This window comes from Apodemus sylvaticus, chromosome 7 (assembly GCF_947179515.1).
Source record: "Apodemus sylvaticus chromosome 7, mApoSyl1.1, whole genome shotgun sequence".
NCBI lineage: Eukaryota > Metazoa > Chordata > Mammalia > Rodentia > Muridae > Apodemus > Apodemus sylvaticus.
Window position 1 is genome coordinate 120720910 of NC_067478.1, and position 16855 is coordinate 120737764.

Sequence of the window (16855 nt, forward strand, 5' to 3'; positions counted from 1 at the left end):
GTGGTCAAAGACCACACTTGTCCATCCTCTTCCACACTTGTACTCCTCAAAGGATACTCATAACAACCACAAAACAGTGACAATAATCAAACACAGAGAACACACAACCAGGAAACAAACATGCACATTTTAATCGTGAGGTGACGGAGCACCAGTGACAGTCAGAAGCCCAGAACTTCAGGAAGCAGTCTCAAACCCACCTTTCTAGACACTTATGGAAACTTGGGAGGATTCCAACATTCTAACTTAGAAATATCTCTACATGTTCTTTTCAATAATGAGGATTTTCTCTAAATCTGTGCCTATCCCATGTACAAATACATTTCAACAAGAACAGAAGGGGGAAAAGCAATGATAGTCACATACTTGTCACTGATGTGACCTGAGCTCAAATCAGCCAATGGTGGCCAGAAGGTTCACTCCTAGACACAACATACCTACCCTTGGGCAATCTGGCCAACTATACCGACTGGCACTTCTGGTTCACAAACCAACCTACAGACACAGTACGCTGCAGCTGTAAATTACCTCTCGGACTTCATCATCTTCTTCGTTGGTATTTTTCTGTCTGCTTTCTCTGAAACGTCGGACCTAAACCATAACAAAGAAAGTCACTGTATATTCTGATAGCGGAGCCCCATCAGAATACAGGTGACGGAGGACAGAGGCATGAGCAACTTGGTGGTTTTCAGTCTATGTAACTCAAAGACTGAAGTCCATAGAACTCTACTGGAAGAGCAGGGCAGAGATTGGGCATTCTGCTTGGGAGATCTGTTCTTTGTACACAAGGAACAGGCAAGGAACTGTGCACGTCTGGAGATGAGGAAGAAAGCCATGAAGCTGGGTTAGAAAGTAGGGATACAGATAAATGGGCCCAAGACTAAGTAAGCTATGGGAAGTCCAGCTTGTGAGGACGGAGAGATGAAGTTACCAGGAAAGGGAACACCCCGTCAAGGAGGGAGGAAAGCATGCCCAATGTGTGGGAGTCCTTCATGTAGACCTGTAAGACAAACATGTCTCGGGAAGTTTGGTAGCAGTCGAAGTAGGTCCCTGACAGGGGTGCTGGCAAAAGGAGTCCCAGAAACCTTGACAAGAGCAGTGGAACCAGGGTTAAAAGCCATTATGGAACATGGCATGGTAGAACACATCTTTAATCCCAGTACTCAGGAGGCAGAAGCAAGAGGATCCCTGTGAGTACTAGGCCAACCTGGTCTACATAGCAAGTAGTGAGTAGCCAAGGTTTCTGTCTCAGAAAAACAAAAAAACACACAAAAACACACACACAACAAAACCAGTTAACAGAGTAAGACATGGTGCTTTGGACACCAAAAATGCTGCTGCTGCCACAGAACAGCATGTGGAGCAAGAACACTGCATCAGGTAGGAGGCAACCTGATAGACAGTGTTTTAATCCCCACAACCGTGGAGGAGACTTTATTACTTGCTCCATTTTACAGATAAGGTACTGAGAGTGCAGAGAACTCAAGAATCAGCACGCAGACAAGGCTTCTGATTTGAGGCACAGACAGTCTAGTTGAAAGGCCATGCTCTTGGATACTATGATACAGAGACACAAAGACCCAGACACACACTGTGCAGCTCAGCTGGCTCAGCACATCTAGTCACTCAGTGAGTGACGCTGAGGACCCGGCACTGAATGACACACGTGACACAGCAGGCTTTAAGACGACCATGCTAAACACACTAAGGTGAGAGGCAAGGGACTGCATCAATGAAACAATGTTCTGTTCTACAGAGATGGTGAGCTCATGGGATACAGACCTGGAACCAACGCTTGCCGGTGTGTTTGGAACCTCAAAGTATCTATTCACACTTATGCATGCTATGAACCTGAGTAAATAAGTCAGTGTGTACATCTCTGCATCCTTACAGTCCTATTTGCCTGTAACATTATACTGAAAATACTTTTCTATGACTTTCAAACACATACTGCTTGATTATTTAAGACAGGGTCACATGTGGCCCAGGCTGGACTGAAACTCATGATGTAGTGAGGATGACCTTGAACTCCCAATCCTCCTACGTCCACCTTCTCAACTCTGGAGTTATGCAGTTATGAACATGCCATTTCACCTGGCCAAAATCATAACACCTAACAGCATATTACTATATAATACTTAATACTTAATGGAAGTCTTTAGACTTCTAGAGTATGTGACAGTGTTTTCTTTACCCCCCCCCACCCCCAACCACAGTGCCGGCAGCTGTCCTGCTGTGCACTGCTGCCTGCTTCACTACTTCCTCAGGACACCTCCGGGCCAGCCTTGCTGCTGTCAGGAAGCTGCTCGGAGCGCCTCAACAGTGCACCTGCTGCCACTTTTCTCAAATTAAATCTGACAAACAAAATCCAGTAGGATGAATGCCCTTGGTTAACTGTGATTAAATGCCCCCTTCTCAAGCTTATTGGCCATGTATACTTCTTGTGAACGCCCTTTTCATGTCTTTTGTTAACGGCTCTACTGAAATGCCTAGTATTTTCTAAAGCTTTCTATGAGCCTTTTAATACTATATTGAAACGTTAGCCTTCTCTCCTGCACACTTCCCACATTTAAACCTTTAGTTTTGCTTCCTGATGTGGCAATGCACTCCAGTGGAGGCTTCCTCTGTCCCTCACTGGCCTGCAGAGGGGAAGCACGCTCTAGGTGAGATTCGAAGCTCAGTCAAAACTAATGAAAAGAGTGAATGAGAGAGAAGCAGACCCACACTACCCCGCTTCATTCAGAGCCTTCCTGGGAGTTGGAAAGACGCTCTCCACAGGGCAGACCCAACCTTTGCTCAGCACCAGTCACATGGCAAACTCTACAGGCTTCTGCCTAGACACTGCCTCACTTATTCATTGTTTTATCCCTTAACTGTCTATAAGTTATAGAGGGACCCAAACAAAACAGAGACTTAAACAGTGGTGGATCCAAACCAAACCAAACCTTAGAGGACTCTAAAGGCTGTCGGCAGCTCACCTCCTCATCAATCTTGTCTTCCAGAGCATCGATATGGCGCTCCTTAAGAAACCGCTGGGTTTTCTCCAGCTGGTACTTCACTAATTCCTCGATGGCATCTTTCTCTTCCTTGTCCACAAACTCTTGAACTGCTTCACCCATCCCTCTTTCTGTCAGCAGTGAGAGCTGAACATTCTGTGTAAGACAACAAAGCTGTTTGATGCACAAGTACTATCTGTTCCTCATCCAGGAACTACCTAAGAATGAAACCACAATCTGCTTGGGAAAGATAAGCTCTGAGGTGTGGGTAGCGGACAGCGCTTAGACCAATGGCTAAATATCAACAGGGCCAGAAAAAAGTGGGAGGGGAGTCAAAGACAGGTATAGCTAGCGGCAGAGACCCGAATGGCTGACAATCCCAGAGAGGCCACCAAACACTACTAGAGATGAGGATAAAGCATTGGGCTAGGCAAGATGATGGCCTTAAAGATGTCCCCGACTCACTTGGGACCTTTGACTATGTTATATGGCGAAGGAGCCCAAGGCTACTAATGATCTTACGGGTGTTCATCACCCAGCTACAAACTATGGAGCTTGTCAAGGGCTCTCCAGGCAGCCCCACAGAATCACAGGGCTCCAGAAAGAATGAGTGAGACGCAGGGTCAGAAATTCAATACTGCTGGCTGTGCTCATGGAGACTAAGCCAACATAAGGAGCGCTAGTAGCTGGGGAAGGTTAAGAAATACACACTTCCTTACAACTTCCAGAGAGGAATATGGACCTGCTGATTCCTTGATTTCAGCCCAGAAAGACCAGTGCTATTTCTGACTTACACAATTGCCAGGTAACGTACATTTTAAAAATATATACAACTACAGAAATCCAAGTGACTTCACTATCATATGGCTGTATTGGTAAAGTAACTAAAACAAAACCAAAAAAACAAAAAAACCAGGCTACATTCAAACATAAGATCAAGACTTTTACAGCAGCAATAGAAGAGAAACAGAGCCAACAACACTTCCTGTTATTTAGATTAACAATGTTCACAACTACTTGGATCCAAACTATCTCCCACTGGTTACCTCACAGACACACCAAAGAGTCATTTACTTATGAATTACACAGTCTACACTAAAATCTGCTGTGTCACCCATTCTTACAAAACCATGAGTGTGCTGGTTGGATAGGTATGGCCTCCAGAGACTCATGTGTGTGAATGCTTGGGCCACAGGGCCCTAGGGCACCTATTGGAGGAAGTGTGTCACGTGGGGGTGGGGGTGGGGGTTGAGGTCTCCTATGTTAAAGCTCCACCCAGTGTGGAAGACAGCCTCCTCTGCTGCCTGTAGATCAAGAGCTCTTCGTTCCTCCAGCACCACATCTACATGCAGGCTGCCATGCTTTCCACCATGGCGATAATAGACTGAACCTCTGAACTGTAAGCCTGCCCCAATTAAACGGTTTCCTTTATAAGAGTTGCCCTGGTCATGGTGTCTCTTCACTACAATGAAATCCAAAATCAGACAGTGAGTTCTAAGGAGTCACCTTCTCTGCAGTTTGGAAATACTGCTTTACGAGGTCTTCTACTCTGAGCGTGGTTCCTTCTGAAGCAGGTTTTGTGATGAGCATCCCAAAGTTGATTTCTTCTCCTACAGCAAAAAACAGCAGCTTCTATAGCGAGTTAAAATAGTCAAACTCTCACCAACTCCTCAGTGGTTCCACATCCATTTTAAGGAGAAAAGAGAGCTGTATTTGCTAATGGTCTTGGGGTTATTTTGGATTTGCTTCTTTTTCTGCACAGCCCACATTAACTTTCCCCATCTGAAAGGACCATGGCTCTTGCCACTGTTCTGCTAAGATTGTCCCCAGAGCCTTCCTTTCAGGAAGTATCAGAGTTAAAACACACAATAACATAGCGTTACTGACGTCTTCCATTATGTGGCCATCTGCACTAATAAGAGGTGGTACAGAACCTCCAGGTCCCAGGACTAATCACAGCAGTACCAAAAAGTGCTGCTGACATCACCACCACACACCCCCAGTTCAAAATAAAGGAAGCCAGGTCACTGACAATGCCTCTTACAGACAGACTATATTAAGTCTCAACTGTGAGGACCTGTCAGCATTCTGTGCAAACACTAGCAGGAAACATGCTTAAAGCACTTCTGCTGACTCCCTGTGCAGGGCAGTTTAACCATGCCCACCGAGCAGGAGGTCAGCAAACAGCCCAGCTCTGGCTCTGCTGACCCCGTCATATCAGCTGACTGAATATGGTGCTGTGAACACAATGTGAAAGGAACGACTCACTGCCCATGAGAGCAAATGATGGCAGGACGAAGTGGCAAGTGCGACGGAGAACGAGGCACACCGAGAGCCTGGGTCCCCTGGAAGGGCAGGCAGTGCTCATTACCACTGAGCCGTCTCTCCCAACCCCACCATTCTCAATTTCTGCCACTGCTGAAAATCCTCCTACTAGCTACACAGGGAAGGGTACTCTATAATAATAAACATGATGGATATTTCTTATGAAAAAATATTATTGTAGTTGATGGCTGTTTAATAGTTAACAGGGCACTAGGCATTTATAAAATTTAACTGGAAATGAATTATTCAATAGTCACAACTTTAAAAAACAGAATGCAGCTGGGTGGGATGGCACAAGCCTGCAGTCCAGGCACGCAGGACACTGAGGAAAGATCCAGTGTGAGGCCAGAGACCTTGCCTCTAAAGGCAAGTAAGCAATAAAGCACCCCAAATGTTCAGAAGATAAAATATTCGCTTACCTTTTTTGGTCTAACATTACAAATACTAAAATCTTCTATTTGGTATTTATCTTACCAAAGACTGGTTTATACAAATACTGCAAGATAAATTCCTTAACTTTCTAAAATAACCAGTTTACCTGCTTTTCCCTTTTGTTCCCTGTGTCTGAAAAAGTGGATAACATCTTTTGGGTTGGCGACTCGATCCACAAACTTCTGGCTAAAACGAAGAACGTTGAAAGGTTCAAAGCCTCCACTGTAGTCCACCTGGAGGGACAGAACAAATTATTAAATAGGAAACAGTGTGCCAATTTTTGAGAAATACACATTTTTGGGGGCACAGTTTGGTATTTATATCAATCTGAAAGTTCAATATTTTTACATTTCTAAACTGATGTTCTGTAATGACTATGATGATGTTAAACCATTTATTCTATTGACAGAATGAATAATACTCAGGCGATGTTTACATAAACACACTTCCTATTCAATAGAGCAAGGCCATGCCAGCCCAGGATGGAATGAAGGCACTGTCTTCCCTGACAGCCTAGGCACACAGCATGGTACTAGCTGGAAACAAGGTGGGACTTTAAACCAGCTTCTCAACGTTCAAAATAAAGGGAGAAACCCTTAACAAAACAAAATATGCTGCTTACATACGTCGGCTTATTTACCTGGGCCCCAGGAAGACAGCTCCAGACCAGACAAAGACAGTGCAGGAAAATCCAGACAGTGAAAATGTCATGTCAGTGGGTTCTGAAAAGTGGCTTTAGGGTGGCTTGATGAGAGGTCCCCATCGTCTCTGGCTTAGGTGGTGTGGCCTTCCCACAGGTAGGCCTTGAGAGTACAAAGCATCAACTGCTGCTGACTGGCACTCTCTACTTCATGCTTATGGGTAAAAATATGAGCCCTCAGCCTGCACCAGCCACTGCGCCTATCGCCTGCTGCCTCTGCCCACCAGCAGACTGACTCTTAGTTGTCTTGATTGTGAAAATCCACTCCCAAACATGGGTGGTGTGGGTGGCCTCTCGCAGTAAGAGCTCAGATAAAAAGGGCAGGAAGAAGATTTGAGTCCCATCACTCGCCCTTCCCTGCTGCAGCTGCTGCTGCTGCAGCCACAGATTCCTTAACTTACATTACAATGAGCGTTTCCAGGCTTTGGCCTCTGACTGGGGACCCAGTGGCTCTCCAGATTGGGACTGCTGAGGGACCAGCCTCCTGAACTGTGCAATTGCAGAGTTCTTGTTCTCTACAGTGTGAGACTGTGACTACTCTGACCACCGAAGCGCTGTCAGGTTCTCAGCCCCTCAGGTATATCCCGGGACTTCTCAAATGGTAATGTGCACGCAAACGTGCAACAGGGTCACTGTGGGACCTGGAATTCCACATTTTAACCACTGGTGATGCCACGGCTGCTGGCTTGAGGCCACGCCTCCTAAACACAGGACTTACAAAAAAAAATCAGGACTCACCACTACCAAATGCTGTTAAAGCCATATGATTAGAATGAAAAGATGGCTAAGAGACAGGAGCAGCTGGAGAAAGGTCAGAGAGTGACTGAGAGGAATTCAGTGGCAAAAACTGAAGGGAACTCAAAACTACCACTCACCTCCTGCTGCATCAGAGCTTGATGCCAGCGCCTGCAGGCTCTGTGTGTCTTAGGACATGGAAGATAAGCAACACGCAGCAGGGCTGGAGGAGAGGGAGAGGGTGGGGCAGATGAGCATACGCTACCCTGTTTCTATCAGAGTGGAGAGACAGGCTGGCTCACAGGACAGTGCAGCTCACAGTAACCAAAACAGCAAACTGCACACAGTGCATGTAAGAATTTGTACTGAGAACAGCAAGGACAACAGGAGTGAATCGGCATGGCGGGGGAGCCACAGGCTCCGTGTCACAGCTCCAGGCTGCAGGGAGACTGGAGCAGACTTGAGGGGAATGAGAACACATGCAATTCCTGCCAGGAGCTGCAGCTAGACCAAGGTGGGGGGTGGGTGGACAGTGGGGCTGAGCAAGGACAGATCAGAAACAAATTCTTTAGGAAACAACTGAAGTATGAATAAGCTACCAAATCAATAAAGTCCCTGAGACTGGACCAAGCCCACGGCTTCGCTTCCCATTTTTGCGTCTTCCCGTTACTCTAAGCACTTACCTCACTAATTTTCAGGAAAGCATGGTAAGTGGGCATTATTATAAACTAACAGGCCTGGTTAATGCACACAGCACTTACCCGGAGTCGGATAAGAGGCTTCTCCGGCTGCTGAGGATTCCCCAGCCGCTCCCGCTCAGCATTGTCAAGCATTTCTTCAATCTCAGAATAAAAATGGCAGAGTATTAGACTTTGTGTAGACTGATGACATAGCGTCCACTACTGCAGCTCTGCCCGGCTCCTCAGCCACCCTGCTCCCTATCTTGCTGGCTGCACCTTTAAAGCTTGTGCTGCCCCCACCAATCTCATCCCCTAACATTACTTTACAAACATTCTCAGTACTGTGTCCATCCCCATCGTAACTTCTTCAAAAGACAGTCTACAATACTGACTGTTCCAATTTCCTACTCAAGTTTCAACATGGGCTACACCATTTAACTTTAGTTCAAAATAAACCGAGTTGTTCAGTGGTGTCATGTAGACACGGCAGGAATCTATAGGATCTTGGATTGTTTACCTTGGAAAGCTCAAGTAAACAGGATGAGTGTTGCCAATATAAACCAGACCGAGTTTATAACATCTCAGAGATGCCAAAACGAAAGCATTTATCCTACACTGCTCCTGAGAGAGCAAAGGTCCAGGAAGGCAGCTTTGATTTCCAACACATCTTCCTACTGGCTGCAGCTGTTTGCCAACCTGAGGTCTTTTCCAAGTGTGAGATTTTATAATGCTGCCCTGATCTGCCTGCCTCCCACTGCCAAGTACCGGGATTATAGGAATGAGGTACCATGCCTGCTCCTCAGAAATAATTATTTTACCTGTGTAGTATCTGGTGCTACTGCCATGAATCACATGTGGACATAGGATACTTGAAATGTGGTTAGCACAATCAAGAAAGTGAACCCTGAGTGTGTTAGTCTATAGCCACAGGTGCTGGTGACTGTGTTCCTGGACAGAAGGGGGCTTTACGGACATCTGCTCAGTAGCTCTCAGTCAGCCAGCATGTGCACAGCACCCAGGCACCAGGCACTAGCACAAGTGCTAAACAGAACGGTAAGAAGCTGGGCATGGTGGCACCTGTCCCCCTGGAACCCACATTCCAGAGGCAGAAAGAAGGCTGAGCTTTTGAGGCTCCAGTGAGCTCCAGGCCAATTTTGCAATAGAACAAGACTGTTTCAAAAAAACAATAAAAAAAAAAAGTTTAAAGTACAAAACACTTAACAAGTGAGCCTTGTCCTCACAGGTATGAAAATAACAGCATAATTAAGAACCATATCAAACAGATATCAGAAATGACCAAGCTATGCACAGCTTAATACTGTTGCTAATAACCATTCTTCCTGTCTGTATTCTTATGACTCTTCTAAGGGTGGGGCTTGCCAGTAATCCAGGCACTTGGGAGGCATAGGCAGGAGGTTCACAGCAAACTCAAGTTCTAGGCTTGTCAGGGCCTCATGTCAAACACCCTGTCTCACAATGGAAGGAAGGAAGGAAGGAAGGAAGGAAGGAAGGAAGGAAGGAAGGAAGGAAGGAAGGAAGGAAGGAAGGAAGGAAGGAAGGAAAGAAAGAAGGAAAGAAGGAAAGAAGGAAAGAAGGAAAGAAGGAAAGAAAGAAAGAAGGAAAGAAGGAAGGAAGGAAGGAAGGAAGGAAGGAAGGAAGGAAGGAAGGAAGGAAGGAAGGAAAGAAAGAAAGAAAGAAAGAAAGAAAGAAAGAAAGAAAGAAAGAAAGAAAGAAAGAAAGGAAGGAAGGAAGGAGAAGAAGAGCAAGAAGAGGGGGAGGAGGAGGAGGAAGAGAAGAAGAAGGTTTAGAAGGGAAGACCAGAATGGGACTGCAGCAGAGCTCAAGCGGAGGTGATTTCAACCACATGTTGATCCTTCAGCTGTGGCAATGGCCATCTGTGTGATCTAAGGTCCAGCTTGTGGTGGAGAACATGGATAAGAAGGCTAAAGCACTCACAGTAGAGAAATGGTGTACCATCTGTAAAGCCCTAGATTTGATTCCCAGAAATAATAACGAGGAGGAGAGGGGAGGAGGGAGCAGAGGAAGATGGGAAGCGGGAGGGGAACCTGTCCACACACAGGCGCTGTGAATGGACTGAATGACATGTGGGCCAGAGTTCACAGAAGCAGTCAGTACGCACCAGGGGTCACATTATCACCCCACTTCCCACTTTAGGTGAGAATAAGATGTAAGGCAAAGCTGACAGAGAGCCTGGACTAAACAATGGCAGCGACTCCAATGATGGCAACGAAGCTGCAGCCTGTGTGGTAAAAATGTGCGGCCTGACAACAGCAGGACCTCCACGGAGGCTGAGGGGCGGCCGCAGTCTACACCAGAAAGGGAGGCTAAGATTTTAAATGGGGTAGTTTTTAGGGCAGGAGGAGTGTGCAATGGAAATCAGAGGTGCAGGACCACAGTGTCCTCCCATCTCCAAAGTCAGCATCTGCTCACAAGGAAGGTGAGCCAGTATCGAACGCAGATCTGTGAGGAAGCTGATGTGTGTGCTCTTTAAAAGACATTCCAGGAGAATTAATGATAACTTCTCTATGACTAACATTCTTCCATGTAAGAAGTCTTCGCAGTTGAATACTCAGCCCTAAAAGTCCAAGCGCACGCTCCCCTCTCAGGCTCAGGGAACACTGAGAAAGCTGGGCAGAAGATAAGACTGGCTGTGAAGCCTCACCAGGGCAGGGCATAATACTGCAGTCACTCACTGTGGCTGCTCGGCCTTGCCCAAGACCAGGCACCAATCGGTTCCAAACCCAGGGGCACACAGAAGGCCCTGTTTAAACTCGTGAGTCACAAAACAAAGACATGAGTGTGGAAAAGACTTCATATGGGGATCAAGAAAAAAGGAAGAGAAGGGGACATTATATACATATATGAAATTGTCAAAGAACAAATTAGTCAGTAAATTATTCTAAATGAATGAATGAATGAATGAACAAACGGAAGAATGAATGAATGAACAAACGGAAGAATGAATGATGAATTCATGTCCTAAGCACCAGTGGTGCTGCAGCTTCATGAGCCAAGAACACAGATGGTGTCCCTCTACTCTGCTCAACCTTATAACCGAGGGGCAGTACCTTCCAAACAAAGCGGACCTCACTGCTGTCCTCTCAAACAGTTACCTTTTCCAAACAGAAGCTCTGGATGGCCTGGGCCACCTTAGGGTTGTCGGGGTTGAACAGGCTTGGGTGGTTGGCCAGAACCACGTCTTCCATGAAGAACTGTCGCACTGTGCGGAGAGGCAGCTTCTGCATGTTCATCTTTCTCCCTTTAATGCGCAGCAAGCCTACATGTCTACACAGGAACCAAGAGCTCAGACAGAAAGTAGGCATCCTCAGGAAGATGAACAAACACATGCAAAGCTATCAACAAGGCTGGGGGGCACATGCCTGTGATCCTAACACCCAGGACACTGAGGCAGGAGGATAACAAGTTAGAGGCTAGCTGGGACCCTATCTTAAATAAAAGGGTCCATTTTTTCTTAGTTCTCATAAAATATTTGTTTATAAAACAATACTGTTAAAAATAGATGTTTCTGTCAATTTAATTTTAAATAGCAAACATTCTTCCTAAGAATAAAACAAACTCCTCCATCTTTTCCTCTGTCTCTCTTATCTGAGCAAATACAGTTTCACAAAGGGACAACCCTGACTGTAGCATAATGAACACTACCCAGATCACCACAGACAGACAACACCATAACAAGCACACACCCACTGCCACACTCTTGTACATGTTGGTACCACAGTCATCAGGACCTGAGCAGATCCACCGCGTCAGACAGGAGCCCATTTCACAAGATGTCGACAACTTAGATTGAATTAGAAAGCTAGGCATGGTAGAACAGTCTCTTATCCTAGCATGTGGGAGCAAAAGGAGGAGAACCATGAGTTCCAGGCCAGCCTAGGCTACGTGGTTAGACGCCATCTTAAATGCCATCTCCCAACATGGAGACGAAAGAAATTAGATATGCTACAGTCAAATAGAAGGGAGTCAAGTCAGACCTTTAGTGCAGTGACACCGCTGAGAGATCTTGCCAACTGCCATTTAAATGTCCAAATCTAAATCTAATCACACCTGAGTGGAAATTCTAGGAGAGTGACCGACCCTGCGAGGTTGCAGAACTGAAGGCCGAGAGAAGCAAATTCAGGAACATCAACTCTAGGAGTGTCCCAGGCAAGCCAAGGCTGAGCTGGGAAGTCTTAGCCCGGTAGCTACAGCTATTAGACTAAAACCACGGTGGCTTACATGACTGCTCTGTCTCAGAGGAAGAGGGAACCAGAGACTTGAGAGGCTAGAAAGGACCTTGGCAATTAACTAGTTCAACCCTGTTCCTCCTTAGTAACTGAGCAAGACTATGTCCAGACAAGCTGAACAGAAACTATTCAAGATCATGAACTTTCAGAAAAACCTTTTTCCTATTTTATTGTGGAAAAAAAAAAAAACAATGGTTGCACAGCCAAGTTAGAACTTTGGTAGGGAGCCCATTTTACCCAGTTCTTGGATGCTATAGTGAGGTACTAACAGAATTATCTACTCAGCTACTGACGGACCCTTTCCTATTATCCCCACGTATGTTTTCAATGTATTCCAAAGTGAACTACAGATATTTGTACTCTTCTCTTAAAGCAGAATTTCTTTTGTTTTTCATTTTTTACTTGCCTAGGAATAAATGAGACAATTAAAATAAAAGACAACAAACCAACCAACCTTAAAACAGAGGAACTCTAACAGCCACCCTCATACACAGAGTGACCTCAGGGCAGGTGAGATGGCTCAGCGGGGTAAGCACTGGCCTGCAAGACTGTGCGTGATTCCAGAACCCAAGCAAAGTGGACTCGATTCCACAAAGCTGTCTTCAGACCTCACCACAGCCTATGTGCACCCTCACACACATCTCTCTCTCTCTCTCTCTCTCTCTCTCTCTCTCTCACACACACACACACAGTAATAAGTGAAATCTCAGATCTAGACAAGCTGTCCTCTGCTGCCGACAGCACCAGTGTGGGATGATCAGACAGAGCACGGGTTTCTGAAAACCTGACTTAGAATATTAAAGGACTCACTTCTTCACAGCTTCCCCAGGGGAGAGGGATGTCACCACGGAGCTTCCAGGCTGAGACACGTAGAAGAGCTGCTGCTCATTTTTGGTTGGCCCAATTTTACACTCATGTTCATGGCCCCAGATAACAAGGTCAATGAAGTCATCCAAAAACTGCTCAGGGATGAAGTTGGTACTTCCGTGTTTACTTCTACACCAAGATTTAAAAGCAGAACATAAGCTCACAGTAGCAAGGGAAAATTCCATCTTAAGTCTACACAAGTCTCTTTCCTCCATTCTTGTCAGAAACTGTCTAGGGGTTGGTAACTGTACTGAACTCCAAAGCACAGCCTTACAAACTTACAGGATACAATCAAGACAGAGGCATGACAGGAAGCAGGAAGCCTCCAGGTCTTCCCTGTAAGGAGATGGCAGAGTCAGGCAGGAAAACAAGAGCTCTGTCCACCTCAAATCCACAAGTGAACCTGATTACATACCCCAAAAGGAGAAAAAAAAATAGGTTAAATCTAAACTTCATGATAAAATAACAAACTCCCAAATGTTTCCAGTGACTTTAAAATTTGTTTCTTTTATCAATTGGAATAAATTGGTCATTTACATTAAGAGTTTTCAGCACACTGAAACACAACAACTTCAACTGAAAGCTGGGCCTGTGGAATCAGCAGGCCTCTTGAGTGATCCATATGAGAGGATAGAGTGCCTGAACTACATTGAGAATAAGCTCTATGGAGTCACAGAATAGCAAGACATGTAGCTAAACTGAAGAGCTCAGGGAAGATGGATAGTGAGTTCAGGGGAACAGCAGGCCCGTGTGTTTATGTCACATATGAGTCGAGCACAGGGGTGTGGGGAAACGCAGGACACACTCAAACACAGCACAATGCCAGTGTGCCTTCACAGAGCACACAATCTTTTCTGGAAGAAAGGGATAAGGATGCTGGCAGCCTGCTTCAAGACTGCAAAACAGTCTCTTGCCACTTCAGTCTCCCTCCTTCTGCAGTAAGAACCAAGCTGGTCATTGTAAAGAAGTAGAAATACAGTGTGTGTCCCAGCAACGGCTGAAGGACACACACTCAACTCAGCAATCCTGCTTTCCAGGACTCGTACAGATGTAATAACACCAGATGTGTGTAAGAATGAGAAGGGAAAGAAAGTAATCTGTCTATTAAAAACCACACACCTCATGGTGCAAAGGAGGGAGAAACAGGGCAGAACAGCTTTGAACCTGGCATGCTGACCACATGTGGAAGGCCAGGAACTGAAATCCAGACACTGTACTCTGATGACAATGTGCTCCTCACAGAGAAGCAGATGAGGAGTATCAAGGGTTTTCTGTTCACTTTATAAACACCAGTAACAACTGTGAATGCAGTTCAGTGGCAGAGCACTTGCCTACTAGCATGTGCAAGGGCCTGGGTTTGATACACACACATACACACATAGACACACGCACGCACGCACACATGCACGCACGCACGCACGCACGAACAAATATACCCAGAGCTCACATACGTTAGTCCTAAGTACTACCTATAGAAGCAATCAGAACTCATTGGAGAAGTGGTGGACTCCAGGGTGAAAACAGGAAAACAAGATTGGTCTGCAGGATCTAAGGCCATTCTCAACAGATAAACAAACGTACACATACTCTCTCCTCGCTTCCTCTCCCTCCTTTCCATCTCCCCACATTCTTAATGATATAACACATAAAGAAGTGAATAAAGAGGAAGGTCTGGTCTTTTCTACAGGAATACCAATGACTAACATGGAAAGAACCAACAAACAGTGTAAGTCTTAAACCACAATGCTAACTGCTGGGCACAAACACTCTTCAGGCTTAAGTTAGAGCTTCTGCCTAACTTTGTAAGGCTCTGGCAGGGTCTCTCAAGAGATAGTCCTATCAGGCTCCTTTCAGCAAGAATTCCTTGGCATCTGTCTGGGTTTGGTGACTGTATATGGGCTGAATCTCCAGGTGGGAGTCTATGGATGGCCTTTCCTTCTGTCTCTGCTCTATTCCATTATTTGCTCCTGTAAGTATTTTGTTCTCAGAAGAACTGAAGCACCCACACTTTGGTCTTTCTTCTCCTTGAGCTTCATGTGGTCTGTGAATTTTATCTTGGGTATTTCAAGCTTCTGGACTAATATCCACTTATCAGTAAGTGCATACCATGTGTGTTCTTTTGTGACTAGGTTACCTCACTCAGAATATTTTCTAGTTCCATCCATTTGCCTAAGAATTTCATGAATTCATCATTTTTAGTAGCTGAGTAGTACTCCATTGCGTAAATGTACCACATTATCAGTATCCATTCTCTCTTGAAGGACATCTGGGTTGTTTCCATCTTCTATTATAAATAAGGCTGCTAGGAACATAGTGGATCATGTGTCCTTATTGGAGCATCTTCTGGGGAAATGCCCAGGAGTGGTATAGCTGGGTCTTCAGGTGGTACTATGTCCAATTTTCTGAGGAACCACCAAACATTTCTAGAGTAGTTGTACCAGCTTGCAATCCACTAGCAATTGAGGAGTGTTCCTCTTTCTCCAATCCTCTCCAGAATCTGCTGTCATCTGAGTTTTTGATGTTAGCCATTTTGACTGGTGTGAGGTGGAATCTCAGGGATGTTTTGATTTGCATTTCCCTGATGACTAAGGATGTTAAATATTTCTTTACGTGCTTCTCGGCCATTCGGTATTCCTCAGTTGAGAATTCTGTTTAGCTCTGTACCCCATTTTTAATAGGGTTATTTGATTCTCTGGAATCTACCTTATTGAGTTCTTTGTATGTATTGGATATTAGCCCTCTATCTGATGTAGGATTGGTAAAGATCTTTTCCCAATCTGTTGGTTGCCATTTTGTCCTATTGACACTGTCCTTTGCCTTACAGAAGTTTTGAAATTTTATGAGATCCCATTTGTCGATTCTTAATCTTAGAGCATAAGCCACTGGTGTTGTGTTCAGGAAACTTTTCCCTGTGCCCATGTGTTCGAGGCTTTTCCCTACTTTCTCCTCTGTAAGTTTCAGTGTATCTGTTAGGGTACATGGGATTTCAATCTTTTTGTATCTGGTTTGTGACCAATTATATGGTCGATTTTGGAGAAGGTACTATGAGGTGTTGAGAAGGTATTCTTTTGCTTTAGGATAACATGTTCTATAAATGTGTTAAATCCAACTGGTTCATAAGTTCTGCTAGTTTTACTGTGTCTCTGTTTAGCTTCTGTTTCCATGATCTGTCCATTGCTGAGAGTGGGGTGTTGAAGTCTCCCACTATTATTGTGTGGGTGCAATTATGTGTGCTTTGAGCTTTAGTAAAGTTTCTTTTATGAATGTGGGTGCCCTTTCATTTTGGAGCATATTCAGAATTGAGAGTTCATCTTGGTAGATTATTCCTTTTACTAGTATGAAGTGTCCTTCCTTATCTTTTTGTTAACTTTTGTTTGAAAGTCAATTTTATTCGATATTAGAATGGCTACTCCAACTTGTTTCTTGGGACCATTTGCTTGGAAAATTGTTTTCCAACCTTTTACTTTGAAGTAGTGCCTGTCTTTGTCACTGAGGTGCATTTCCTGTATGCAGCAAAATGCTGGGTCCTGTTTACGTATCCAATCTGTTAGTCTTCTTATTGGGGAATTGAGTCCACTAATATTAAGAGATATGAAGAAAAAGTGATTGTTACTTCCTGTTATTTTTGTTGTTAGAGGTAGAATTATGTTTGTGTGGCTATCTTCTTTTGGGTTTGTTGAAAGATTACTTTCTTGCTTTTTCTAGGATGTAGTTTTTCTCCTTGGGTTGGCATTTTTCATCTATTGTCCTTTGTAGGGCTGGATATGTAGAAAGATATTGTATAAATTTGGTTTTGTCACAGATTATCTAAGTTTCTCCATCTATGGTAATTGAGAGTATTTCTGGGTATAG

General features: G+C 44.8%; 1 protein-coding gene across 4 annotated transcripts in view; it reads right to left on the reverse strand.

The window, feature by feature from the left end:
• The window catches only part of Mre11 (MRE11 homolog, double strand break repair nuclease), a 46768-nt gene that overhangs the window by 15349 nt on the left and 14564 nt on the right, over positions 1–16855 (reverse strand). For all 4 annotated transcript variants that reach the window (XM_052189097.1, XM_052189098.1, XM_052189099.1 and 1 more), the window contains 7 exons: positions 12947–13132; positions 11003–11174; positions 7950–8030; positions 5860–5986; positions 4503–4606; positions 2979–3152; positions 529–591 (listed from right to left, as the gene is read on the reverse strand). In XM_052189097.1, coding sequence (XP_052045057.1) covers positions 529–591; positions 2979–3152; positions 4503–4606; positions 5860–5986; positions 7950–8030; positions 11003–11174; positions 12947–13132 — 907 coding nt within the window. The remainder of the gene's footprint in view (positions 1–528; positions 592–2978; positions 3153–4502; positions 4607–5859; positions 5987–7949; positions 8031–11002; positions 11175–12946; positions 13133–16855) is intronic.